Source organism: Bos indicus, chromosome 17 (assembly GCF_029378745.1).
Source record: "Bos indicus isolate NIAB-ARS_2022 breed Sahiwal x Tharparkar chromosome 17, NIAB-ARS_B.indTharparkar_mat_pri_1.0, whole genome shotgun sequence".
Lineage (NCBI taxonomy): Eukaryota > Metazoa > Chordata > Mammalia > Artiodactyla > Bovidae > Bos > Bos indicus.
This window is the reverse complement of record NC_091776.1, coordinates 63792305-63818866: the sequence shown is the minus strand read 5'-3', so window position 1 is coordinate 63818866 and position 26562 is coordinate 63792305. Positions and strand designations below refer to the sequence as shown.

At 45.8% G+C, this 26562-nt stretch overlaps 1 protein-coding gene across 1 annotated transcript in view; it reads left to right on the top strand.

Moving 5' to 3' along the window:
* MYO1H (myosin IH) overlaps positions 1-26562 on the top strand; it is a 42456-nt gene that overhangs the window by 9011 nt on the left and 6883 nt on the right. The window contains exons 7-24 of the mRNA XM_070768935.1: positions 700-798; positions 1731-1844; positions 2170-2241; positions 3260-3379; positions 4378-4445; positions 4794-4899; positions 5189-5269; positions 6487-6578; positions 10685-10779; positions 14702-14748; positions 15168-15248; positions 15996-16101; positions 17480-17597; positions 19857-19970; positions 23016-23092; positions 23568-23636; positions 24880-24964; positions 25652-25811. Coding sequence (XP_070625036.1) covers positions 700-798; positions 1731-1844; positions 2170-2241; positions 3260-3379; positions 4378-4445; positions 4794-4899; positions 5189-5269; positions 6487-6578; positions 10685-10779; positions 14702-14748; positions 15168-15248; positions 15996-16101; positions 17480-17597; positions 19857-19970; positions 23016-23092; positions 23568-23636; positions 24880-24964; positions 25652-25811 — 1704 coding nt within the window. The remainder of the gene's footprint in view (positions 1-699; positions 799-1730; positions 1845-2169; positions 2242-3259; positions 3380-4377; positions 4446-4793; positions 4900-5188; positions 5270-6486; positions 6579-10684; positions 10780-14701; positions 14749-15167; positions 15249-15995; positions 16102-17479; positions 17598-19856; positions 19971-23015; positions 23093-23567; positions 23637-24879; positions 24965-25651; positions 25812-26562) is intronic.

Sequence of the window (26562 nt, the reverse complement as noted above, 5' to 3'; positions counted from 1 at the left end):
GATTTAACATTCCAGTTCACCGGTGAATATTTTCATGGTATGACACCTTTGTTTTTGCTGTGCAACAAGGAACTCTTTTAAAATGATGAATCTTCAGGTAATCAGGAAAAATCTGTACTACAAAAGCAAAATAATAGTAAAAAAAAAAACAACCCTCATGTAGAAGATTTTCCCTTTAAATTCTGACACTGGTAGTCTGTTACTTATTTAAAAGACAACTTCTAGACTTAGTGGGAAAAGTCTTCTCACACCTCCTGTATCATCTGTATTTCTCTAGATACAAGCTTTTATTTCCTTCAGGGAAGATCTCCTTCTATCTAATCCTGCCTTGAAGTTTTTGATGCTGGTTACTAAGTGTATCAAGATTGTTTTCTTGAATTTAAACACTGTCATTTACTGTATGTTTTGGTAGATACCTAATGACATAAATGTCTTCAATTTGTTCAGCAAAAATGGCAAGAAAGCCTACTTTAAAAAACATACACACAGAAAGATATAGCAGATTTTTTTAAACAAAATTCCAAATTTGAAAAAAGCTGCAGTTGGCAAATCATCAGGTGCTAGACAAGTAGAATAAAACCTGTTTTTTCACAGCTCAGAACATTATAGAACTAGCTTTTTAATGCTCGCAGAGAAAAATTTTGACACCTAACTGTCCTTATGAAAATGCTGTTAAGCGGCCCAATTCTGTGTCAACAGGGTCGCTGTGCCAAAGAGTCATCCGTTAACGACAAGAATGACTGGAAAACTGTTTCCAATGCCTTTTCTGTCATCGATTTTACTAAAGATGATCTTGAGGTATGAGCCCCTCAAGGGTGGAGCTCCCTGTGGTCAGACTTGGGGTTGAGGAAACCATCCTGGTTTCTTGGTGATGACACAGAGTTGCCAGAGGGAACAAATAAAGATACAGGATAACTAGGTACATTGAATTTCAGATAAACACTGGCTGGGTTTTTAGTAGAAGTATGTCCCAACATTGCGTGGGACAAGCTTCATGCTAAAAAAATCAGACACTGCTTACTAACACAACATTGTAAAGCATCTTTACTCCAATACAATTTTTTTAACTAAAAAGAATTAGACATTAGACATTGCTTATTTGAAATTCAAATGTTAGCTGGGCATTCTGCATTTTATCCAGCAGCCCCATATTTCCCCAGTATGGGGTGTCAGCAGGTAGTCATGTTTCTTCTTCCTCTCAAACCCAGTCTCAAATATTTAATCCCCTAGAATTCTAGGAACATCATTTATTTATGCTTTTATATTGGAACAAGTTGGACCAAATTGTAGGCTTTATAAACATTTTGTTTTTACATCTTTTGTCTTATTTGGGGGGTGAGGGGGATTGTGAAACTATTGACTTTTTGAGGACCAGAATACAATTTAAGAAAAATTTACGTGTGTATGTGTGTACCTGGGGCCATGGCATTTGAACACTGGATGGCTTATTGGCAGGGACAAAGGGAGATACCGGCAGAGTGGTGTTCCATGCTGGACATAGTGAGGGAGCATCCTGCCCCCCACTGAAGTGCCTTCCCTCTTCCCTTAATATCAGAAGTGGATAAGAGCCCACAGGGCCAATTTCTAGGGGAGGATCTGTGATCTCCAGTCTGGAATTAGGGGTGCGGGGGTGGGCAGGTCTCCCCCGGGTACCACCTCTGATGACGTTTATCAATCAGGCGGCCGCCGTCTTCTCTCCCTGCCCTCCTCACCACTTCCCACGTTCCTAGAATCTCTTTGGCATTATTGCCAGTGTCCTGCACCTGGGGAACATTGGTTTTGAAGAGAACCAGCAAGGTTGTGCCTCTGTACCAGACACTCATGAGATCAAATGGATCGCCAAGGTGATGGTCCACTTTGGGAGAGTGGGGGTGGCAGGCAGGAGAGGCCCCAGACCCTGTCAGGGATGGAGGGGTAGGGGAGGAGAGCAAGACAGCTGGGTGCCAATGTCCCAGGTGGCTACCATCTCGTTCTCCCACTTGACGCTGGTTAGGAGGTGGGCAAGGGAGCGAGTGAAAGCCAGTTGGCTGAAAGACCAGACATGCTCTGTGTTGCACCAGAACACGATTAGCAGGTGGGAAAGGGAACCTGAGCCCGGAGACACCACCGACTTTTTACTAGGGGGTCAAATTGGGTTGCTGAATGGCATTTTGTTTTCCATTTATTCAGCTCCTAGGGGTCGACCCATGGGTCCTTCTGGAAGCTCTCACCCACAGAAAGATTGAAGCCAAAACAGAGGAGGTAAAAATGGCTCTAGTGGGGAATGTGCCCACCCTCCCCACTGCTGCTGCCAGTAGGATGGTGGCCCCAGGGGAGGCCAGACTCCTGGATCCTGCCCACCAGGTCCTGTGTGGTCCAGCTTGTCAGCATCTCCAGCCTTAACCTCCCCCATCTCCCGACATTCCACCATCACGGGCTCTTGGTGCTTCACGCTCGCCCTGCCTTCCCTCCATGGGGTCTTTGCATATACTGTTCCCTCTGCTGCAACACCCTTCCCTGTCCTTCACCCAGTTAAATCCTTCCCATCCTTCAGTTCCCAGGGATCACTTCCTCAAAGACCCTCCCCTGCTCATCCCATCCCTGCCCTAAAGCACCATGTGTATCTCTGAATAGCGCTTGTCACTTTCAGCTTCAGGACTGTGATGCTTCTCTGTGTGAGTTGTTAAATGTTGTGGTGTGCTCAGTCACTCAGTCTTTGTGACCCCATGGCCTGTAGCCCGCCAGGCTCCTCTGTCCATGGGATTCTCCAAGCAAGAATACTGGAGTGGGCTGCCATGCCCTCCTCCAGGGGATCTTCCCCACCCAGGGGTCGAACCTGCGTCCCTTATGTCTACAGCATTGGCAGGCGGGTTCTTTACCAGTAGTGTCACCCGGGAAGCCCTGACTTGTTGAATGCCCTCTGCCAGATATGAGCCCACAGAGGCTGAAACTCTTTGTCTTGGTTGAGGCTGTATCTCAGCACAGTGCCTGGCACTCAAGGAACAGCACAGGCGGGAGGTTCCTCCCCCATCAAGTATCCTTCTCTAGTCATCTTTATTTATTTATTTGGCTGTGCCAGGTCTTCATTGCAGCATGTGGGATTTAGTTCCCTGACCAGGGATCGAACCTGGGTCCCCTGCCTTGGGAGCACAGTCTTAGCCCCTCGACCATCAGGGAAGACCACCCCTCTCCCCCAGTCATCTTTAAACCTGGGTTGAAAACTCTGAGGGCTTTAAAAAAATTTTAACCTCTGTAATGATGTACCTGTTGTTCTTCTCAGGTGATATGCCCATTGACACTAGAGCTCTCTGCCTATGCTAGAGACGCAATGGCAAAGGCAGTTTATGGGCGAACATTTACTTGGCTGGTGAACAAAATCAATTCCTCCTTAGTGAACAAGGTTGGTTCATGCATATTTTGTGCCCTGTGCTCTTTAACATGGCCGTGTTTTATAACCAACACCTTTGAAGAATTTGTGAGAATTGAACGTAAGCTCCTGGTGGGCAGAGATACTGTCTTTTCACGTCTACATTTCCAGTCTCTAGCACACAGTAGGCTCACAAAAATGCACTGACAAATGATCTTGTCAATGTGTCCCCAAGTCTGGGATGCACAGCATTTGAAGTGTACACAGAACCTTTTCATTTTAACAGTAATATATTTTAATGTGTATAAGAAAAAAAAAAGACAGCTCCTTTGAACTAACCCTAAAGGCATATTTCCTTTTTAAGCAGAATTATTTAAATTAAAAAGGGAGCTGACGCAAAGCTGGAAGCTGAGGCAATGATATGAGGGCAACGGGGTGCATGGATATGGTGAGACTCATGGAGGAAATGTGCAAAGGATGGATTTGGATACATTGACTCAGCGCATCATACAGAATGCTACATTGCGTCCCTTAAGAAGAAAAGTCATATTCTCCTTCAATAGCCATCCTTGCCTGACAGCACTTGGCCCTCTGTTGAAAATGATCCAAAATATCTGCTTTCTCTCCAGGGTGAACATCTTCTTCCTGATGTCAGTAGCTTCCTTCCTTCCTCCTTCCCTCCCTTCCTCTCTCCATCTTTCTTTTTCTTTCCCTTCCTCTTCTCTTCCTCTTTCTATCTTGCTCTGCTTTTTTTTGGACTGAATGTGGGTTTGGGGGGCTGAGGAGGGCTGAAGCAAGGAAGTGAATCAGAAGGGGAAGGTCAGTCTCTCTACTCTGATGATGAATATGAAAGCCAGGATGGGACCTAGGGAGGCTGCAGGCAGGAGGAGGCAGGCTGGGAAAATTATCTGCACCCTATTTCTTCTGAAAGCCTTGTTGGAGAGATGAGATTTATAGCCACATCCCAGATTCAGGGGCAGTTGCCAAAGTAAATAACCTCAATGATTAATGGTGTGTGTTACTTTGACTAGGACTTTACTGGGAAAACTGTGATTGGATTGCTGGATATCTATGGGTTTGAAGTCTTTGACAAGAATGGGTGAGTTTGTTTGATTTCATTGTGATCCACTGGTTCTTCATTTTCCTTTGAGGTCTTAGTCTGGTTTATGGCATTTCTGATGTTATTGAAACTCATTTTCCTGTTCCTAGAAATTCTCCAGGTTTGCATAGCCCCTGCCTCATAAACTTTTCTAGAACCAGAATAGCCATTAAAAATGCAAATGTCTTTTACTTTGACTCTTCTTATCAGTTTATTAAATTATTTGTTTAATAAGGACTTCAGTTTTCTGTATGGAAAAAGCATCCTTAAAAATAAGTAAATATAATTTTTTGGAAAAACTTGGTCTACTCACGTAGCTTTAGTTACTTAAATCTTTTGCACCTCCAGTTTTGAACAGTTCTGTATAAATTACTGCAATGAGAAACTCCAGCAACTGTTAATTGAGAGAACCCTAAAAGCGGAACAGGCAGAATATGAAATGGAAGGTATAGAGGTAAATGTTTCAATGTTTTCTCCTCATTTGATTTCTTAACCAAGCAAAAGACATTTCCGTGAGAAATATAATTTCATTGGAGGTTTTTCCTGATGAGTACTAAGAATTATTTTTTCACTCCTTCTCTGCTTGTTTCCTGGGAAATTATGTTGATATTCAGCAAGTATTCTTTTTGAAATGTTAGAGATAAAAATCAGAAAAGAAAAGCTGGACAATCAATTTAAAAGAAATATATTTGATGCTCAATCTTAATCCTTCCTGGAGAATTCTTTCCTCATTGTCATTTTAGTGGGAACCAATTCAATATTTCAACAACAAGATCATCTGTGATTTGGTAGAAGAGAGACACAAAGGAATCATTTCCATTCTGGTGAGAAAATTAACGTTGACTTGGGGCTCACTCCATGGTATCCTCAATACTCAGAAGATCTTCCCCTGGGCTTACAGAGAGTTAAGAGTGAAATCCACTGTATTATTGAAGGATGCAAGTTGAACTCTTTTGCTGAATTTTTGCTCCAAGTTTTAGACTGAGCTTTCCCCTCTTATTCAAATTCATCTATGGTTTGCCACAGATGGATTCAGAGAGCATAGAAATGTTGCTTTGTAAGAATTGTCTCACCAACCTGAACCCAGTTTTCTTGTTGTTGTTTTAATAAAAGCTACAGGGTTGATTCATTTAAAAAATATTTTATATTAGACTTCAGTACTAGTTTCAGGTATACAGAAAGTGATTCAGTTACATATATATATATATCTATTCTTTTTCAAATTCTTTTCCCATTTAGGTTATTATAGAATACTGAGCAGAGTTCCCTGTACTACACAGTAGGTCTTTGTTGGTTATCTGTTTTAAATATAGGAGCGTGTATATGTCAATTTTGATTCATTATTTTTTAAGCTTTATTTCTCAGTTATGTTACATATTATGGGTCTGTAAGTGGTGGGTGTAGAAGACGTTCTCTGCTTCTGTCTTTTGGCCATACTGCTTGGCATGGAGGATCTTAGTTCCCTGACCAGGGATTGAACCCACTCCCCCTGCAGTGGAAGCACAGAGTTCTAGCCGCTGGACCACCTTGGAATTCTTTTGATTCATTTTTTTTTTAAGATGGTCATTTAAATGTTATCACTGTTGAGGACCCAAAATAGAAAGTAAAAACAGTTTGTGAACTGGGGAAGGTTAGACTTAACTAGTTTTATGACTTGCTTTTCCTGAAGGCTTTGCTCCTCATTAAAGAGGGTTTGTTGTTGGCCAGCTGGCTAAAACTGGTTAAGAGACACCGAAGTTGAGTGTCTCAGCTAGTTATGGAAGCTGCGAAGTGTCCCTGGGAAATCTTTGGAAATAGACGTCAGATAGGTGGGAGAGCTGACTTTTCATGGAGTTTCTAGTCCCTCTGGTTCCATGGTTCCTTAATCAGATTTGATACGATGATTACCCCTTCCTCCTCCTGGTAATGTTGACCCAGACTTGTGCACAAGATGATATATTTCAATCCACTGCATTTTGCCATAGCTGCTGGAAATTCCATTTAAACTTGGAATTGATGGAGTGTGGTGCAGTGACCGGAAACTTCTGCTTCTGTTTTGAAGGATGAAGAATGTGTTCGTCCTGGTCCTGCTACAGACTTGAGTTTCCTGGAGAGGTTGGAGGAGAAAGTGGGAAAGCACGCACACTTTGAAACGTAGGTGTCTCATCTGCCAGGCTGTTGCATGGGGGAAGGTCATGCGTTGTGGAGTTGACTTCTAGTGTGTGTATATGGCTGTGCTGGGTCTTAGTCATGGCATACAGGGTCTTTAGTTGCAGCATGCAAACTCTTTCATTATGGCCTGTGGGATCTTGTTCCTGGACCAGGGATTGAGCCTGGATCTCCTCCATTAGAAGCATGGAGTCTGAGCCACTGAACCATCAGGGAAGTCTCCTGTAAAGCTAACCTTTGAACAATACTGGTTTGAACTGTGCAGATCCACTTATACATGGGTTTTTTGTCTCAATAGTAAATGCTATAGTACTACATGACCCCCATCCCCTGCTGGTTGAATCCATGGATACAGAAGGCCAACTATGAGTTACACACAATTTGTTGACTGTGTGGAATCCCTAAGCCCCATGTTGTTCAAGGGTCAACTGTACATCCATTTTCTTAGGTCTGTGGACAGTTCTCCCCAGTAGTACGAAAGTGAAAGTGAAAGTCGCTCAGTCGTGTCTGACTCTCTGCAACCACATGGACTATACAGTCCATGGAATTCTCCGGGCCAGAATACTGGAGTGGGTATTCTTTCTTTCACTTCTCCAGGGGATCTTCCCAACCCAGGGATCAAACCCAGGTCTTCTGCATTGCAGGAAGATTCTTTACCAGCTAAGTCACAAGGGTAGCCCCCTTAGTATAGCTCCCCAATAGTATAGCTACTACAAATTCCAGCTGAGCTGTTTCAAGTCCTGAAAGACGATGCTGTGCAAGTGCTGCACTCAATATGTCAGCAAATTTGGAAAACTCAGCAGTGGCCACAGGACTGGAAAAGGTCAGTTTTCATTCCAATCCCAAAGAAAGGCAATGCCAAAGAATGCTCAAACTACCGCACAATTGCACTCACCTCACACGCTAGTCAAGTAATGCTCAAAATTCTCCAAGCCAGGCTTCAGCAATACGTGAACTGTGAATTCCAGATGTTCAAGCTGGATTTAGAAAAGGCAGAGGAACCAGAGATCAAATTGCCAGCATCCACTGGATCATTGAAAAAGCAAGAGAGTTTCAGAAAAACATCTATTTCTGCTTTATTGACTACGCCAAAGCCTTTGACTGTGTGGATCACAATAAACTGTGGAAAATTCTGAAAGAGATGGGAATACCAGACCACCTGACCTGCCTCTTGAGAAATCTATATGCAGGTCAGGAAGCAACAGTTAGAACTGGACATGGAACAACAGACTGGTTCCAAATAGGAAAAGGAGTACGTCAAGGCTGTATATTGTCACCCTGCTTATTTAACTTATATGCAGAGTACATCATGAGAAACACTGGGCTGGAAGAAGCACAAGCTGGAATCAAGATTGCCGGGAGAAGTATCAATAACCTCAGATATGCAGATGACACCACCCTTATGGCAGAAAGTGAAGAGGAACTAGAACGCCTCTTGATGAAAGTGAAAGAGGAGAGTGAAAAAGTTGGCTTAAAGCTCAACATTCAGAAAATGAAGATCATGGCATCTGGTCCCATCACTTCATGGGACATAGATGGGGAAACAGTGGAAACAGTGTCAGACTTTATTTTTGGGGGCTCCAAAATCACTGCAGATGGTGACTGCAGCCATGAAATTAAAAGATGCTTACTCCTTGGAAGAAAAGTTATGACCAACCTAGATAGCATATTCAAAAGCAGAGACATTACTTTGCCAACAAAGGTCCATCTAGTCAAGGCTATGGTTTTTCCAGTGGTCATGTATGGATGTGAGAGTTGGACTGTGAAGAAAGCTGAGTGCCGAAGAATTGATGTTTTTGAACTGTGGTGTTGGAGAAGACTCTTAAGAGTCCCTTGGACTGCAAGGAGATCCAACCAGTCCATTCTGAAGGAGATCAGCCCTGGAATTTCTTTGGAGGGAATGATGCTGAAGCTGAAACTTCAGTACTTTGGCCACCTCATGCGAAGAGTTGACTCATTGGAAGACTCTGATGCTGGGAGGGATTGGGGGCAAGAGGAAAAGGGGACGACAGAGGATGAGATGGCTGGATGGCATCACTGACTCACTGGACGTGAGTCTGGGTGAACTCCGGGAGTTGGTGATGGACAGGGAGGCCTGGCGTGCTGTGATTCATGGGGTCGCAAAGAGTCGGACACGACTGAGCTACGGAACTGAACTGAACTGAACTGAACTGAATTTGGTTTTGGCTGTGCTGTCCAGCATCTTAGTTCCTCAACCAGAGATCAAGTCCACATGCTCCGCATTGGGAGCTCAGAGTCCTGACCACTGGACTGCCAGGGAAGGCCCAGCTACTAATTCATACACAGAAATAGCATGATGATACACCAGCTGCACAGCTTTCATTGGTAGTAGTCAAGCTCATGTGAATTCCAAGTAGAATTATTTTTTTAAGATTTTGTATCTTTATTTATCATCATTTCATTTTGGGCATGTCCACATGCATGAAATAGTCAAAAAATGCAGGTGTAAAACATACGCAGTGATGTGTGTAGATCTGAAGTGTGCAACCTGGTGAATCATTATATGTGTGTGTACTCACATCAGCTCCCCACAGATGAAGACACAGAGCATTTACAGAGTCCCAGAAAGTCAACTAGAAATGGAATGCACTCTGAGACAAGGAGGAGAGAATGTAAGGGCATGTGCTCTGGAGTCATAGGGACCTGGTTTTGAGTCCCAGCTCAGACACTTAATAGACACGTGACTTTAGGCAAGCAGTAAGTACTCCTGAGTTTGAGTTTCCCCTTCTGCTGCTGCTAAGTCACTTCAGTCGTGTCCAACTCTGTGTGATCCCATAGACGGCAGCCCACCAGGCTCCTCCATCCCTGGGATAATTAATATGCCTACCATATAGCATTGTAAATGATCATTTAAATCACATAGTGTAATTTCTGGTCATGGCAAAGGGGAGCCTGGTGGGCTGCCGTCTATGGGGTCACACAGAGTCGGACACGACTTAAGTGACTTAGCAGCAGCAGCAGCAGCAGCAGAAGCTTTATCAAACCTATAGAATATTGAAAGGATAAGTGAGCGGAATTGGATAAATGTATGAATCCAGATTGGAAAAATAGGACTTCCCTGGTGGCTCAGTGGTAAGGAATCTGCCTCCCAATTCAGGAGACACAGGTTTGATCCCTCGTCGGGGAAGATCCCACATGCCTGGCAGCAACTAACCTCATGCACCACAACTATTGAGCCTGTGGTCTAGAGCCTGGGAACAGCAACTGCTGAGCCCTGGAGTCCCTGCTCTGCAGCAAGAGAGTAGTCCCTGTTCTCCGCAGCTAGAGAGAGGTCTGAGCAGCAACAAAGACCCAGCACAGCCAAGAATAAATAAATAAATTTTTTAAAAAAGATTGGAAAAATAAATTGTGACATCTTTACAGATTGGGATAATATATGGCCGGGAGAATGAACAATCTAAATACATGCAGTGATGTAAATAAACCGCAAAAACAAGAGAAATGAGACACACAAGAGCACACTATATGGTTCCATTTCCCTAGAGAACAAAACCAGGTACAAACAACCTATTCTGTTAGATGTCAGGCTGTGCCTGGAGAGGGCTCGAGGTGGGGGTTTCTCAGGGCCTAGACATGTTCTGTCTTTTGATCTGGTATTATTTACGCAGGAGAATTCGGTTTGCAAAAATTCATTGAGCTGTGCACTTCAGAGATGAGTGCTATCAATACACTTGTGTATGCTTTTCAAGAACAATTGTAAAAAACTGTTAATCACCTGAATCTGAAAAACAATGTTTCGTGACTATTTAGTCTCTCCATGTCATAAAAATGTAAAGTAGTAAAATCGGGTTTTAGTCATCACCAAGGAAAATGAACATTATTTCATTGTACAAATAAATGTGTTTGTGTGGCTCATGTAGGTTTTTCATCCCTCAGAGCTCGTGAGAAGGAAGGGTCTAATTTTAGTGAGACCTTGGTCTGTGGCTGGAAGAAATAGTTGAAACAGACTTCAGCGCTGACCTGCAGCTGATCGTCACACTCCTAAACAGCTCTTCTGCTTTATACGCTGCTGCACTTTGCTGCAGTGAGGTAGGAAGGTTCAGCTCCTGTCTGTTTCTCTTCTGCTACAGCCGGAAGCTGGCGGGTCCGAGGGGCAGAAAGAAGATCGGCTGGATGGAGTTTCGGCTCTTCCACTACGCGGGAGAGGTCACGTACTGCGCCAGGGGTGAGTGTCTGTGGGGTAAAGGTCATAGGTCACGGCCACGCAGGTGCCCCCGAGTCCACTCTAAACATGCTGCATATCCATCTCAAATGTTCCCTAGCCCCACCGCAATCATGGCATTTCAGAAGGATTTTAGGGACTTCCCTGGTGATCCAGTGGTTAACCATGCCTTAAACGCAAGCATGGTTGGGCGCTAAGATCCCTCACGAATCGCAGCCAAACAACCAAAATGTAAAACAGAAGCAATATAGGAGAAAAAAAGAAGCAATACTGTAACAAATTCAATACTTTTAAAATGTTCCATATCAAAAAATATTTTAAAAAGTATTATAAAATGTAGTAATTGTATATATAACTACTTTCTTGAGAGAATTCACATAGCCCCTGTTTCACTCATTTAAAGTGTACAATTGATGAGTGTTTAGGGTATTCACTGTGTACTTGTGCAACTGTCACCAATTCTATTTTAGAATCACCCCATCACCCCAAAAAGAACCCCTATACACGGCAGCAGGCACTCTCCATTTTCCCCTAGCCCGTCTTCCAGAGCCCTGGGCAACAAACCAGTCAGCTTTCTGTGGATATTTGCCTATTCTGGACATTTCCTAAAAATGGACTTACACAGCGTGTGGGGTTTTGTGTCTGGCTTCCTTCCCTCAGAATAACGTTCCCAAGGTCCACCCGTATCCTCTTTCCTGTCTAATCGCCAAATAGCGTTCCCCTGTGCGACTCTGCTGCCCTTGTCAGTTCACTCATCAGCGGGTGGGCATTGGGCTCTTTGCACTTTGGGGCTGTTATGAATGATGCTGCTGTCCACATGACTGTGTTTTTGTGTGGCCGTATGTTACCCTTTCTCTTGGGTAAATACCTGGGTGTGGCGTTGCTGGGTCCTGTGGTAACTCTATTCTTAATTTCTTGAGTACCTGCCATACTGGTTTTCCAAAGTGGCTACATCATTTTGCTTTCCCACCAGCAGTGTGGAGGGTCTCGGTTTCCCTATTTCCTCACCAACACTTGGCATTGTCTGTCTTCTGATTCCAGCCATCCTAGCGGGTGTGAAGTGGTGGTTTGGATTTGTATTTTCCTAATGCTTAGTGAAGTGGAGCATTTTTCCTTGTGCTTATTGGCCATGAGCATTTGTTCCTTGGAGAAATGTTTGTTGAGATCCTTTACCCACTTTTTAAATTGTTTTTGTTACTAGTATTGAGTCGTATGGTTCGTTATGTTCTAGCTACAAGTCCCTTATCAGATAGATAGTTTGCAAGTATTTTCTCCAATCTGTGAGTTATCTTTTTCACTGTCTTGATGGCATCCTTCAAAGCCCAGAAGTTCTTAACTTTGATAAAGGCCACTTTGTTCTCTATTACTTAGAGTAATGTTTTCATGGTTCATCCCTGCTGTTACTATTTTTTAATTGCCAAATAAGCTCCCACTGCACGGTTACAGCACATGTTGCTTATCCCTTCATCGGTTATGTGCATGGGGGTGGTTTCTACTTTTTCGCTTTCATGAATAATGCTGCTGTGAACATTTTTGCAACACATTTTTCATACATTTTCTTTTGTCACCTCTGCTTTAGGTTCTAGATAATTTTTACTTCTATATAAATTCATTTCACCAAAAAGCTTTAAAAAATAAAATACCATGTATTAGGGGTTTTTTTCCCTTAAATATGTAGAGGTATAAAAAATAAAAGTGAAAGTCACTCAGTCGTGTGCGACTCTTTGTGATCCCATGGACTATACAGTCCATGGAACTCTCCAGGCCAGAATACTGGAGTGGGTAGCCTTTCCCTTCTCCAGGGGATCTTCCCAACCCAAGGATTGAACCCAGGTCTCCTGCATTTCAGGCAGATTCTTTGCCAGCTGAGCCACAAGGGAGCCCAAGAAGGAAAAAAAAAAAATGTTAAACAGGACAAATCTCTTTAAGTAGATAACCTACTGATTTTTGCTTAAAGAATAAAGTAACTAAAAAAAAGAATAAAGTAATAGACATGTAGGGTTTCCTTGGTGGCTCAGTGGGGAAAAAAAAAAAAATCCACCTGCCAATGCAGGAGATGAGGGTTCAGTCCCTGGGTTAGGAAAATCTCCTAAAGAAGGAAATGGCAATCCACTCCAGTGTTTTTGCCTGGGAGATCCCGTGGACAGAGCCGCCTGGTGGGTGCCAAGGGGTCAAAATGAGTTGGACACGACTTAGTGACTCAACAATACACATATAAGGCTAGAAATTGCTCACAATACAGAAAGGTACAGAAGGAAAACTAAAAACCCCTTTACCTCCTAGTCTCTCCCTGAGGTAACCACAAGAATCAACTGGAAAATAAAAATATCTTATGCATATAATTACATACGTGGGGACACGTATGCCCACGCATCTAAAGAACACAAATACACATCTAAACAATAGGGATTGTTATTTTGTGTTATCTCCTTTGCATTTTTCATTTAATAGATATTGGCGGTGATTTGGACTCCAGCTAACATCCACTGAGCACTTTCTGCGGACCAGGTCCCGCCCCAAATGCTTTACCTCTGTTGCTTGTTTAAACCTCACGGAACGCAGGGAGCTGGGCAGCCTTATTGGTCCCCTTTTAATCTTTGAGGCACTGAGCTCAGAGATGTTAAGGCACTTGCCCGCGGTCACTCAGCTATTAAGCGGCAGAGCTGGAGGTCAGACCCAGGCCTTTTGCCTCCAGACCTGCATTCACTCTCCATAGTGGCAGATTCCTCCACGTTTCTTCTGAAAAGCTACACGCACGCCCCATGGGGCCGTGTCCCGTCACCTGTCTGAAGGCCTCTGATTGTTTCCAGCTTTGTCTCTTGTAAACAATGCTGTGTTTGACATCTTTGTATATTTCAGTTAGCCAGTCTGTGCTCCTTATATGCCTGCTGCTGCTGCTGTTGCTAAGTCACTTTCCGACTCTGTGTGACCCCATAGACAGCAGCCCACCAGGCTCCCCTATCCCTGGGATTCTCCAGGCAAGAATACTGGAGTGGGTTGCCATTTCCCTCTCCAATGCATGAAAGTGAAAGCGAAGTCACTCAGTCATGTCCGACTCCTAGAGACCCCATGGACTGCAGCCTACCAGGCTCCTCCATCCATGGGATCTTCCAGGCAAGAGTACTGGAGTGGGGTGCCATTGCCTTCTCCGTCTTATATGCCTAGGATAAGTTTTTCAGAAGTGGCTTTGCTAAGGTCATCAAAAGTTTATTTTGACTACTTCTGGGTAGCTACCCAAAAGAACTGAGAGTAGGAATGTGAACAGGTATCTGAACACCCGTGTACACAGGAGCTTTATTCACAGTAGCCAAAAGGTGGACGCACCCAAGTGTCCATCGATGGATGAATGGACACACGAAATGTGCTCTGTCCTTACAATGGGACATATTTCAGGCTTAAAAAGGCAAGAAATTCTGACACCTGCTACAATGTGGATGAACCTTGAAAACATGATGCTAAGTGAAATAAGCCAGACAGAAAAAGAAATATGAAAGAATTCCACTTATGTGAGGTATGCAGTCCAATCCATAAAGACAAAAAGTAGAACAGTGGTTATCGAGGGTTTCAGGAAGCGAGGAATGGGGAATTAGTGTTTAACCCGTACAGAATTTCCACCAGGGGAAAAGGAAAGGAGTTTTAGAGATGGATGGTGGTGATGGTTGTGCAACAATGTAAATTCACGAAATGCTCCTGAACCGCACACTTACAAATAGTTTAAATAGTAAATTTTATATTGTGTATCTTAACAGTGCCCAGGACAGCCACCCAAGAACAAGAATGACCCAGCCCCAAATGTCAGTATTGCCCAGTCTGTGAAACTCTTAATTAAGAGATCATTTTTAGGATTTCCCTTTGCAACCAGTATGGAATTATATTTTTAATCAAAGCCATTGATTCAAGAGGGTTTTTTTTCAATGTTTTACAGGATTCTTGGAAAAGAACAATGATCTTCTCTACAGACATCTGAAAGAAGTAAGTCTGAAACTTAACTCTATGTATTTTTGAAGGTTATGAGATATCACTCAGAATACTGATTTGGGAGGTTTGGCCTTCTGGATTTTTCTCGTTAATGTATTGCATTAGAATTCCAGTACGTCATGGCCAGAACAGACAATTCAAGATCATCTCTGTTTTCATTTTTTGGCCGTACCACACACGGCATGAGGGGATCCTAGCTCCCCACCCAGGGTTCGAACCCTCGCCCTCTGCAGTGGAGGTACTGAGTCTTAACCACTGGACCACCAGGGAAGCCCCTTTTCCGTCCTCTTTTTCAAGTGCTCCCAAGGCAAACAGCTCTGGTCTGTCATGTACACACTGATGTGAACTTTCCTGAAGAGCCCTTTGTGATTTCTGAGGCAGCCAGTGTGGTGGTCATCTCTCTCTGCCTACAGGTGCTGTGCAGGTCCAAAAACAGAATCCTGAAGGAATGCTTCCTGGTGGCTGAGTTAGAGAACCGGAGAAGGGCACCGACAGTGAGTGTGTGTGTGGTTGGGGGTGAAGGTGCTGTGCAAAATTGGAAAGGCAGCAGAAACCACTCAATTTGCACCAACATGCAATCACTTAACTGTATTTTGTAAGCTGTCCACTCCTTTTTCTGGAAATATCCTCCTCTAACAAGTTTTACTAAACATATATTTTCCAAAGTTAGCAACCAGTGTGCTCATTGGCAGACGTTCATTGAACACCTACTGTGTGTCAGGTGCTGTTCTGGGCACAGGGGAATCCAGGAACAACCAAACAGATAGGGGTCCTCCTCTCCTTGTGGGGTTCACCATCTATAGGAGGATATTACCCATCAAAGAAAGAAACTACTATAACGAGCCTCTCATAAAGGAAGCTTGGTAACAAGGAGACTGGCTCAGCGGTAATGCTGGCTCCTGCAAGGCGCTTGCTTCATATTTACTGGGTGATAAAACCATCCTGAGACAATGCTTGCCCAGACTCCGCTGCACCAAACGGAGTTCGGGCTTCTCAGGCCAGGACATCCAAACCCTTCTCTTCACTGGCAAAACAGCTCGTGACAGGTAGTAAGTATTGGGTTGGCCAAGAAAGTTCATTCTGGTTTGGCAGTACCATGCCTGAATGAACTTTTTGGCCAGCCCACTAGAACTGGTCTGTTAAGAGTTTGGGTCTGAAAGATCAGTCACCACCTTGAGCCAGTCTTCTCTGTATAAATAGGGAGCAATGCTGTGTGGTCAGCTCATTCTGTCTCCCTGCAGGTGGGGACTCAGTTTAAAAACAGTCTGAGCAGCCTTCTGGAAATTCTCATCTCCAAGGAACCTTCGTACATCCGTTGCATCAAGCCCAACGAGAGCAAAGAACCCAGTGAGTTGAGAATCGTTTGGAACCCCAAGCTAAGGGAAGGGAGGCCGGGAGGAAAACCAAGATGGTAGCGGGGTAAAATGCTAAAACTCAGCACAGGTTTGCTGCTTGTCATCAGTATTTAATAATAGAAGGTAAACGGGGCTTCCCTGGTGGCTCAGTGGTAAAGAATCTGCCTGCCGATGCAGGAGACACAGGTTTGGTCCTGGATCCGGGAAGATCCCACATGCTGCAGAGCAACATGGCTGTGCAGCACGTCCACTGAGCCTGCGCTCTGGAGCCAGGGAGCTCTGAGCCCTGGAGCCTGTCCTCCGCAACAAGAGAAACCACTGCAGCACAAAGCCTGCGCACCGCAACTAGCTACAATTAAAGAAAAAGCCCACCCGGCAATGAAGACCTTGCACAGCCAAAAATAACATTTTTAAAAAAGAATACTTTAAAAAAACATAAAGAAATAGAAAGTAAATGAATAGGGAGGAAGGTGACTTGTGGGCCCGTGTGAGCATGGCTCAGAGCCTGGCCAGTTTAAGGCCAACGCAGCTGGCCTGGCAGAGCTCAGTGGTGAGGGGAAGCCACCTGCTTCTTTCCAGCCAGTGCACAGTTTTCGAGATGGTCTAGGCCTCAGGTATTTGCTGAACCTGTGCCATGCTTTCACAATAAGGTCATGCAGTCAAAGGCTTACAGCAGCCAGGCGGGAAGAGCAAATGAGGGAAGCAGGCTGGCTGTGAGGCAGTAGGGAATGGAGGGGACTGCGGCAAATTGCAGCAGGCACACCCTGTCTACAGGGCACTTATTGCCATATGAGAGTCTAGGTCCAGAATGACCAGATCTTATGGCTTTTCTTAAGATATTTTTTTTTTTTTTTTGGATGTGGGCCATTTTTTTTTTAAGTCTTCATTGGATTTGTTACAAAATGGTTTGTTTCTGTATTGGCTCTTTTGGCCACAAGGCATGTGGGATCTTAAGACCCTGATCAGGGATGGAATCTGCACCCTCTGCCCTGGAAGGTGACATCCTAACCCCTGGATCACCAGGGAAGTCCCATCGTGGTTTTTCAAGAGAAACCAGAAGTTCAGATTTTCCTGTTAAACCCCACCCCCATCCCCCACTAAAAGAAACACACTTAGAACCTAACAGGACATATCTGTGGCTAATGGCAACCCACGCCGGTGTTCTTACCTGGAGAATCCCAGGGAAGGGGGAACCTGGTGAGCTGCCGTCTATGGGGTCGCACAGAGTCGGACACGACTGAAGCGACTTAGCAGCAGCAGCAGCAGCAGACCTAGTCCAGAGATCGTCAGGGTGTAGCCTCTGTTCTGGTCTTAGATGAAGCATGCCCATGGGGTCCTTTACCGTCACTCTTCCTTCTGTGTTTCCAAAGGCAAGTTCGATGACTTCCTTATCAGGCATCAGGTCAAGTACCTGGGGCTGATGGAGCACCTGCGGGTGAGACGGGCCGGCTTCGCCTACCGACGGAAGTACGAGCATTTCTTGCAAAGGTAAAGTTTGTTTTGTGGATCTTAAGCCAATGAAGTGAGCGGCGATGAATAAAAGGTCATCCCCCCAGGGAACTCATTTGCTTCTTACCTGCTGAAGCTGTGACAGTGATGGCATTCCAGAGAATAGGAAGCTGACTTGGTTTACCACCTTCCCTTCATTTCACTAAACCACTAATGTATTGGCTTGGCCAAAAAGTTCATTTGGGTTTCCCAAAACCTGAATGAGCTTTTTGGCCAACCCAGTACTTCATTGGAATCTCGAAAGTACAAGGGCCAATGCACAGACTTGCCACCAGAAGGCAGACGTGGGCCACACATCCCTGGAGTCTGAAGTTGGCTGGATAAGTCTGTTTCCATGGCTGCTGGTTTATTGTGGGTCAGTCTGGGAGCAATCCCCTTGGCCTCATGGGCTGTCAAGAGACGCAAGTGTTAAAAAAAAATTAAGATGCAGGGGTAGTGGTAAGAAGGTGGGCATTGGAGCCACAGATTCTTGGGTAGGAATCCCCAATCTTCCTCTTCCCCCATGACCTAATTGCTCACGTGCAACACGGGGATTAAGCTGCTCTCAAGGATTTGGTAAGGATTTAATGATATATCCACCCCCACCACCACAGCCCAAATTGCTTGTGCATCAGTTGGGCTGCTTGTGTGTGCAAACAACACATTTTTACCCTTTCAAGAAAAGCATAATAAAATGGTTGTTTTTGTAGGTTAACATGGTTGAATATTGTTAATTCCATATTTTAACTTAACATTCGACTTCTTTTGAACTTTTTTTTGGGGGGGGGCATGCCTCACAGCAGGTGGGATCTTAGTTCCCTGATCAGGAATAGAATACACAACCCCCTGCACTGGAAGTGCAGAGTCTTAGCCACTGGACCGCCAGGGAAGTCTCTGAAGTACAACTTCTTTATAATTATAAAAAGCACAGGCATAGGTTACACTTTAAATCTAATTCTTTGCATTATGCCACTTAGGTCAAGATACTGCACTCTGAAATTTCAGCATTTTGGGGTGTTTATTTTCAGTCTTCATTTAATATCAGATTTTTCTCTGCCAATGGTGGTGCTCAGTTGCTCAGTCATGTCCAGCTCTTTGTAGCCCCAGGGACTGTAGCCCACCAGGCACCTCTGTCCATAGGATTCTCCTGGCAAGAACATTGGAGTGGGTTGCCACTTCCTACTCTAGGGGATCTTCCTGACCCAGGGATGGAACCCGCCTTTCTTGCATATCCTGCTCTGGCAGGCGGATTCTTTATCGCTAGTGCCACCTGGCGGAGAAGGCACTGGCAACCCACTCCAGTGTTCTTGGCTGGAGAATCCCAGGGACGGGCGAGCCTGGTGGGCTGCCGCCTATGGGATCGCACAGAGTCGGACACGACTGAGGCGACTTAGCAGCAGCAGTGCCACCTGGGAAGCCCTTTCTCTACCGAGGATCTTGCTTAATTTTCTCCCAGAAGCCTTGTGTCTTGATGTCTGTTTATATGCATTTATTAAGTAACAATCTCTTCCCCCACTGCTATTTTAATAATTTATCTACCTGCTAATATAAACCTCTGATGAGTAGTGTCCTCCTTCCCAAACTGACATCCACTTAGATCCTCAGAATGTGATTCTTATCAGAAATAGGGTCTTTGCGATGTCAAGGTAAAGACTGAGATGAAATCACACTGAATTGGGGCTTCCCTGGTGGCTCAGAGGTTAAAGCGTCTGCCTGGAATGCGGGAGACCCGGGTTCGATCCCAGGGTCAGGAAGATCTCCTGGAGAAGGAAATGGCACCCCACTCCAGTACTCTTGCCTGGAGAAACCCATGGAGGGAGGAGCCTAGTAGGCTACAGTCCATGGGGTCGCAAAGAGTCAGACATGACTGAGGGACTTCACTTTCACTTTCACAGTCCAATGAGAGTGTTCTTACAACAGAGAGACTCACAGAGGGACACAGGGGAGAAGGCCATGTGAGGACAGGGGCAGAGACTGGAGTGATGCTTCTAGGAGACTTTGGTGTGAAGTCTCCTCTGAGTGGTTGGCATGCCCAGAAGAGCAAAGCAGATCTCCAGGGGAGCCCGTGGAAGGTGTGTGCATGTGCATGCTCAGTTGCTCAGTTGTGTCCTACTCTTTGTAGCCCCAGGGACTGTAGACCACCAGGCTCCTCTGCCCATGGGATTTCCCAGCCAAGAATAGTGGAGTGGGTTGCCATTTCCTCCTCCAGGGGATCTTCCTGACCTGGGAGCTTTCTAAATGTGCCTGTCCTCTCCCCAGGTATAAGTCCTTGTGCCCAGACACCTGGCCGCACTGGCACGGGCCTCCAGAAGAGGGCGTAGAGCGGCTGATCAAGTACATTGGCTACAAACCCGAGGAGTACAAGTTAGGGAGGTGAGTCCCGGAAATCGCTGTCACAGTGTTTTACGCATCGGTTCGTCTCCATCTTGAGCCTGGAGGTTCATCCTTCAAGAGTTTACGTAGATTTATAAGCAGATACTTTCGTCCACTCAATTTAAATGCAGTTTTGTAAAGAAAACGCTCCTCTGTGTGTCTCCTCCACTCTCAACACTTCACTCACACTCAGAACCCTCCAACACACACACCAGCTAGCTGGGTGTCCTGCGATGAAACTCACGTCTGTCAGCTCCCTGGAGGGGGTGTCAGGTCCCACAGGTGGGGGGCTCAGTCCCCCAAGACTGTCCTCCCCTCAGAAGCCAATCACAAGAGCTGTTTGTCACCTGAGTTTCTGACCAACGAGCTATACGCTGGAGGTTCTCATGACCCCTGTCTTGGGTTTGATTCATTATTCTAGAGCAGTTCAAAGAATGAAGAAAAATAGAGGGTTGGTCAAAAAGTTCATTAGGATTCTTCCGTAACTTCTTATGGAAAACCCTGAATGTTTCACCAACCCAATATTTTACTCACTGGATTACCAGTTTATTACAAAAGGATATAACTCAGGAACAAGGGTAGCAGAGATGCACAGGGCAAGGTATGTGGGAGGGGGGACACTCTTCCAGGTGTCCCCAGAAGATCTCCAAATTGCATGCTTTGGGGGGTTTTCTGGAGGCTTCATTACGCAGACATGATTGATAAAATCATTGGCCAAGGGTCATTCATTCCACCTCCAGCCCCTCTCCCCTCCAAAGCAGTGGGGCTGTAACTTCCAACTCTCTAATTTCAAGACTGGTTTCCCTGGCGACCAGTTCCCAGCCTTAGGTTATTGAGGGGCTTTCCAAATATCACTTGTTAGGTGATAGTGTGGTTGAAAGGGGTTTGTTATGAATAATAAACGATACCCAGGGAAAAGGAGTTTGGGGGATAAAATAGAAGTGTGGGATCGGCATATAAAACTATATTTAAAATCGATAAGCAGCAAGGTCCTACTGTATAGCACAGGGAACTATATTCAACATCCTGCAATAAACCATAATGGAAAGAAATTTTTAAAAAGACATCCATTTCACCTGTATCGCTTGGAAGCTATTTCAGGAGCAAAAACCAAGAGCGTCAACAAGAGAGGCCCCCGTCGCTCTAATCACTTGGGAAATCACACAGGTTTGGGGAGCTGAGACACTGCAATGGGACAAAGACCAGACAGATCTCTTTTATAATAAAACCCAGTATCGCAAACTCTAAATGGCAAGAAAGAAAGGCTACATCGCTGCCTACTGGAGATTAAGTATAAAAGAGCCCTGGGTTCTTAACCTGCATCAGGAGCTGGGAAGAACTTGGTGTCAACGGGAGGACGGGAGCCACGTGAGCCCCTCACCTCTATGTGCCTGGATTCCTTCCTTTTCCAACTGTGGGCCCGACTTCTCAAGGGGTAGTAGGACCTCTGTGATGTGAAAGCTCCTCCAGCTCCCCAGAAGGTGGTGTTCTGGAACTCGGGGTATCATTACTGTAGACCTGTCATTGTCGGCGAGCAGAAGGACTCTCATACATGTTGAAGGCTTGAGGCAGAACTCAATGGGGCCAACCAGGATGATTTTCATCCGCTCTGTTGGTCATTCTGCTGCTGCTGCTCCTGCTAAGTCGCTTCAGTCATGTCCGACTCTGCGTGACCCCATAGACGGCAGCCCACCAGGCTCCCCCGTCCCTGGGATTCTCCAGGCAAGAACACTGGAGTGGGCTGCCATTTCCTTCTCCAATGCATGAAAGTGAAAAGTGAAAGTGAAGTCGCTCAGTCGTGTCTGACTCTAAGTGACCCCATGGACTGCAGCCTACAGGCTCCTCCGTCCATGGGATTTTCCAGGCAAGAGTACTGGAGTGGGGTGCCATCACCTTCTCCAGTTGGTCATTCTGGTCAGCATTAATTTGATTGCATAGGACAGGGTACAGGCATGAAGAGGCTCCATTCTCAGGCCGCAGAGATTGCGGCCTTAGGGATCTCTGCCTTTGAATCTGCCAATGGGCTTTCCCTGCCAACATGTATATCCCATCCTTTACTCTTGTATTCTGGGCCCTGCTCCAAGAGGCAGTGGCCTTTCCAAACCGGATTTCTGAGGAGAATTGGGCGTAGCACATTTGAAGGGAGGTGGGTCATGGGGGTCAGAGGTTGTATCTGCTCCCCATCCATAACCTCCAATGAGAAAGTGGGTTCCGGTGACACCACGCAGTGCTGCCCCCCAGTGGCTGCCTTGGGAAGTTTCCCTTGAAGTGTTGGGGCTGGGGGAGGGGGGTGGGCTGACAATATGAGATCCGTGAGTGGCTCACTGGTAAAGAATCCACCGCCAAGCCGGAGACGTGGGTTGGATCCCTGGGTCAGGAAGATCCCCTGGAGAAGAAAATAACAACCCACTCCAGTGTTCTTGCCTGAAGAATCCCATGGACAGAGGACCCTGGTGGGCTTCAGTCCATGGGGTCGCAATAAAGAGTCAGACACAACTTGGCAACAACACACACACACATTTCTAATTTATCTTTGCTGCTTGGTGGGATCTTCTCTTAAACTTGGACCCGTATTCTGTGTCATCACCTTTTAAAGCTCAGGGAAGTAACTTGGGGTTTGGATGGTGAATTAGTTTCCTAGGGCTGCATTACAAATTAACTGTAGGCTGGCTGGCTTAAAACAAGGGAAATTTATTGTCTCACAGTTCTGGAGGACAGAAGGCCAAAACCCAGGTGTCAGCAGGGTATGTTCCCTCCGCAGTCTTGCTGGGAGGCTTCTCCCATGCCATTTCCAGCTGCCTTCTCCCTGTGTTCCTCTGTGTGTCTTTCTCTAAGAACACTCTCATTGGATTTAGGGTCCACCCTAATTCAGTGTGGTTTTTTCCTCAATCTTTACCTTGATGACATCTCCAAAGACCCTATTTCTGATAAGAATCACATTCTGAGGATCTAAATGGCTGTGAATTTAGAGGAAGGGATACTAGTCAACCCACTACAGACAGTGACGACCGGTGAATAATGAAATGATTTTTTTTTCCTTTCTAGAACCAAAATATTCATTCGCTTCCCCAGAACTCTGTTTGCTACTGAAGATGCCTTTGAATTTAGTAAACATCAATTAGGTATGGTTTTTTCCTCTGCCTTGATTTTTTAAAATTTATTTATAACGTTTGGCTGTGCTGGGTCTTCATTGCTGCATGTGGGCTTTCTCTAGTTGCGGCGAGTGGGGGCTCCTCCTCGTTGCGGTGCTCGGACTTCTCACTGTGGTGACTTTTGTTGTGGAGGGCATGGGCTCCAGGGTGTGTGGGCTTCACTATTTGCATAGGAGCTTAGCTGCCCCGTGGCACGTGGAATCTTCCCTGACCAGGGATTGAACCTGTGTCCCCTGCATTGGCGGGTGGATTCTTAACCACTGGACCACCAGGGAAGTCCCTGCCCTGATTTTAATAGGGTCCTTCCTGTCACATCCCAAGGCTTCTTCGGTCACCTCTACCCTGCGTGCCCCCAGGGCCACTGCTGATACCCGCTTCTGAAGGTCATAACTGCTAAGATGCCCAATTGAAAGCCGCTTCACCAAAAGCTTTGTTTTCTTTTAAGTTGCGAGAATCCAAGCCACGTACAAACGCTGCCTAGAAAGGAGAGCGTATGTGAGAAAAAGACAAGCAGGTAAGAGCTGGACAGGACCTCTCCAGTTTCCCATGGCCCACCATGTCATCCACAGTGAACACCCAGGACTGATTTCCTTTAGGACTGACTGGTTTGATCTCCTTGCAGTCCAAGGGACTCTCAAGAGTCTTCTCTAGCACCACAGTTCAAAAGCATCAATTCTTCGGCGCTCGGTCTTTTTTATGGTCTGACTCTCATATCTGTACATGACTACTAGAAAAACCATATCTCTGACTATACGGACCTTTGTTGGCAAAGTAACGTCTCTGCTTTTTAATATGCTGTCTAGATTGAGTAGAGATTATAACACTGCAGCCTCTACTTGTTTTGTGGACATGTTTTATTTGATCCACAACATATATGTGTGTTTAAAGAGCAATTTTCTTTTAAGGTTATTAACACCATGACTGTTCTTGGAGCCCCTGTGCTCTGTCCCTCCCAAATCACTTCTCAGCATCACCCCCTCCCTCCACACACACCACTCTTCTGAACTTTGCATTATTATATCCTTGTTTTTCTTTATAATTTTATCATCTCTGGATGCATCATGAAATACTACACTTGTGGGACGGTTTTGAACTCCATAAAATTATACCATTTCTATTTTTTTTTTTTGCAACATTATTGTTGCAATAAAACTTTATTTACAAATGGGGCAGTTGGTCCAGGGGGCCACAGTTTGCTGACCCCTGGTGCTCTATGAGCATACCACAATTTAGCTGTTCTGTTGACAGACATTTGGATTGCTTCCGGTTGTTTGTAACAGTGTTGCCATGAGGAACGCAAGCAAAGCACTTTGAGTTTCATAATTAACTGGAAAAAAATCTGAAAAGCTTTTAAAAATTGGGACGCGAGCCAGAAGTCTAATTTTTGTATGTCCCGATTTTTAACGTAGATGACTAAAATTATACATGGGCTAGAGACAGGGCAAATGCAGGGGCGAGACCAACCCATGCCACCAAGGGCCACTCTGCTCCCTCAGAAAGGCCTGGGGAACCCGGCCCCCAGCACGATTGCAGGCCTTCCCTTTACACGCCCCAGTTCCCTCTGTTCCTCTGTCCCCCTGGTTCAGGGGTCTCTCTGGGTAGAGACTGAAGACTCTCGCCCCACTTTCCATCTCGGGGGCTGGCGGAGTGCTGCAGCGGCGTCCAGGCATTTGTGGAGGGGGTGCGTCATTCTTGAAGAGGCTCTTGTATTTAAGGGATTGCTGTCACCTTCTAATGCCAGCGGTGACCTCTTTCAGCCATTACACTCGAAGCCCACTGGCGTGGAGCCCTGGCTCGGAAGGAGGCCAAGAGGAGGAAGTGGGCGGTGCAGACTGTAAGAAAGTAAGTTCTCCATCAGCTTTGGTAAGGCGTGGAGGTTTCTGAGTGCTGCCGCCGTACTGCAGAGGGTGGTCGTGGACTTGGCTGAGATTTTTGGCTTTGGGCAGAAAACCCGTCTTTCCTGCAGGACGTCAGCCCTGAGGACTTCCATTCCATCTCCTTTCTCTGAGTACCCTCACTGGACAGTGATCACAGCTCACAACATTTGACGTTTCTCTTAGCCTAGTTCTCAAGTCACAAAGTCAAATGCCTTCTGAGGCCAGGCTGGTGCAGCAGGTCTCATAAGCTGGGATGAAGAAGAACGGTAGGGTGGGTACCGAGGCCAAAAGAAACCCTCGGTGCACCTCAGAGGGGCGGTCATCACCCCGCTTCAGCCCACGGCTCTCAGGCCAGTCTGGCCAGACCTTTGGCTTTCTTTCAAGGAAAGCTGGAAACCTGGCTTTCCCGCAATACCTCCAAATTGTTTCTTTTGGCAACAGATTCAGGTTACTCAAAACAAAACCAAAACATGGTGTGGGTGAAATAGAACATGTCTCTGGGGGCAGGTTTGACCCTCGTGGCCCTATGTGGTGAGCAAATTTAATCTCCCATCGTTTTGGCTGACGCTGAATCAAACCAGTGTGGGAGAGAACTCAGTGAAGAAACAGGAAGTGAGGAAAGAGGCAACTAACAACTCTCTCTCCCGTGTAGGTTCATAAAGGGGTTCATCAATCGCAACAAGCCCCTCTGTCCTGACAACGAGGAGTTCATCGTGTTCGTGCGCAAGAATTACATCTTGAACCTTCGGCATCACGTCCCGAAGAATGTCTTGGACAAGAGCTGGCTGAGGCCTCCTGGCATCTTGGAAACTGTAAGGACCATTCCAGAACACATGTGGCAGATGGCGTGGGTGGAGCTTAGTGAAAGTTGCTCAGTTGTGTCCGACTCTTTGCGACCCCATGGACTGTACAGTCCATGAAATTCTCCAGGCCAGAACACTGGAGTGGGTAGCCATGCCCTTCTCCAGGGGATCTTCCCAACTTAGGGATCGAACTCAGGTCTCCCGCATTGCATGCGGATTCTTTACCAGCTGAGCCTCTAGGGAAGACTGTTGCTTTGTGCTGCCTCACCAGATAAAGCATTTTCCCGTGAGGGTGATGCCTGAGAAACTGAACTCAGAATCTGTCATATTCTCTCTCGAAGTATGACACCAGAGGAGCTCTGTTTACACACAGCACTTCTGAATGGCTTCTGTCTTTATTGGAACCTTTCACATGGGTTCAGGGACGGTCGCCTAGAATAGTGTTTCTCAGAAGATGCTCCGGGGACCCTGTGTGTCTGGAGCACAGAGTAGGGGCGATTGTAAGATTCCTGGGCCCCCTCCCACCGGGGCCCCTGAGTCGGTGTCTCTTGGAACATCCTAGCCAGCAATCCAGGGGACTCAAAACTCATTCAAGGTTAAAAACCACCAGTTCAGCCATAAGACAGTTTAGCAGAAAGACTGGAAGATGAGCAGCTCTCTTTGATCAGAAAATATTAACGCTGTGCTTTTACATCACACTGAATTCAGCCCTACTTTCAAAGCTTCTGTTTTGGTGGCTGAAGCCTAAAAGTGGGGGCAG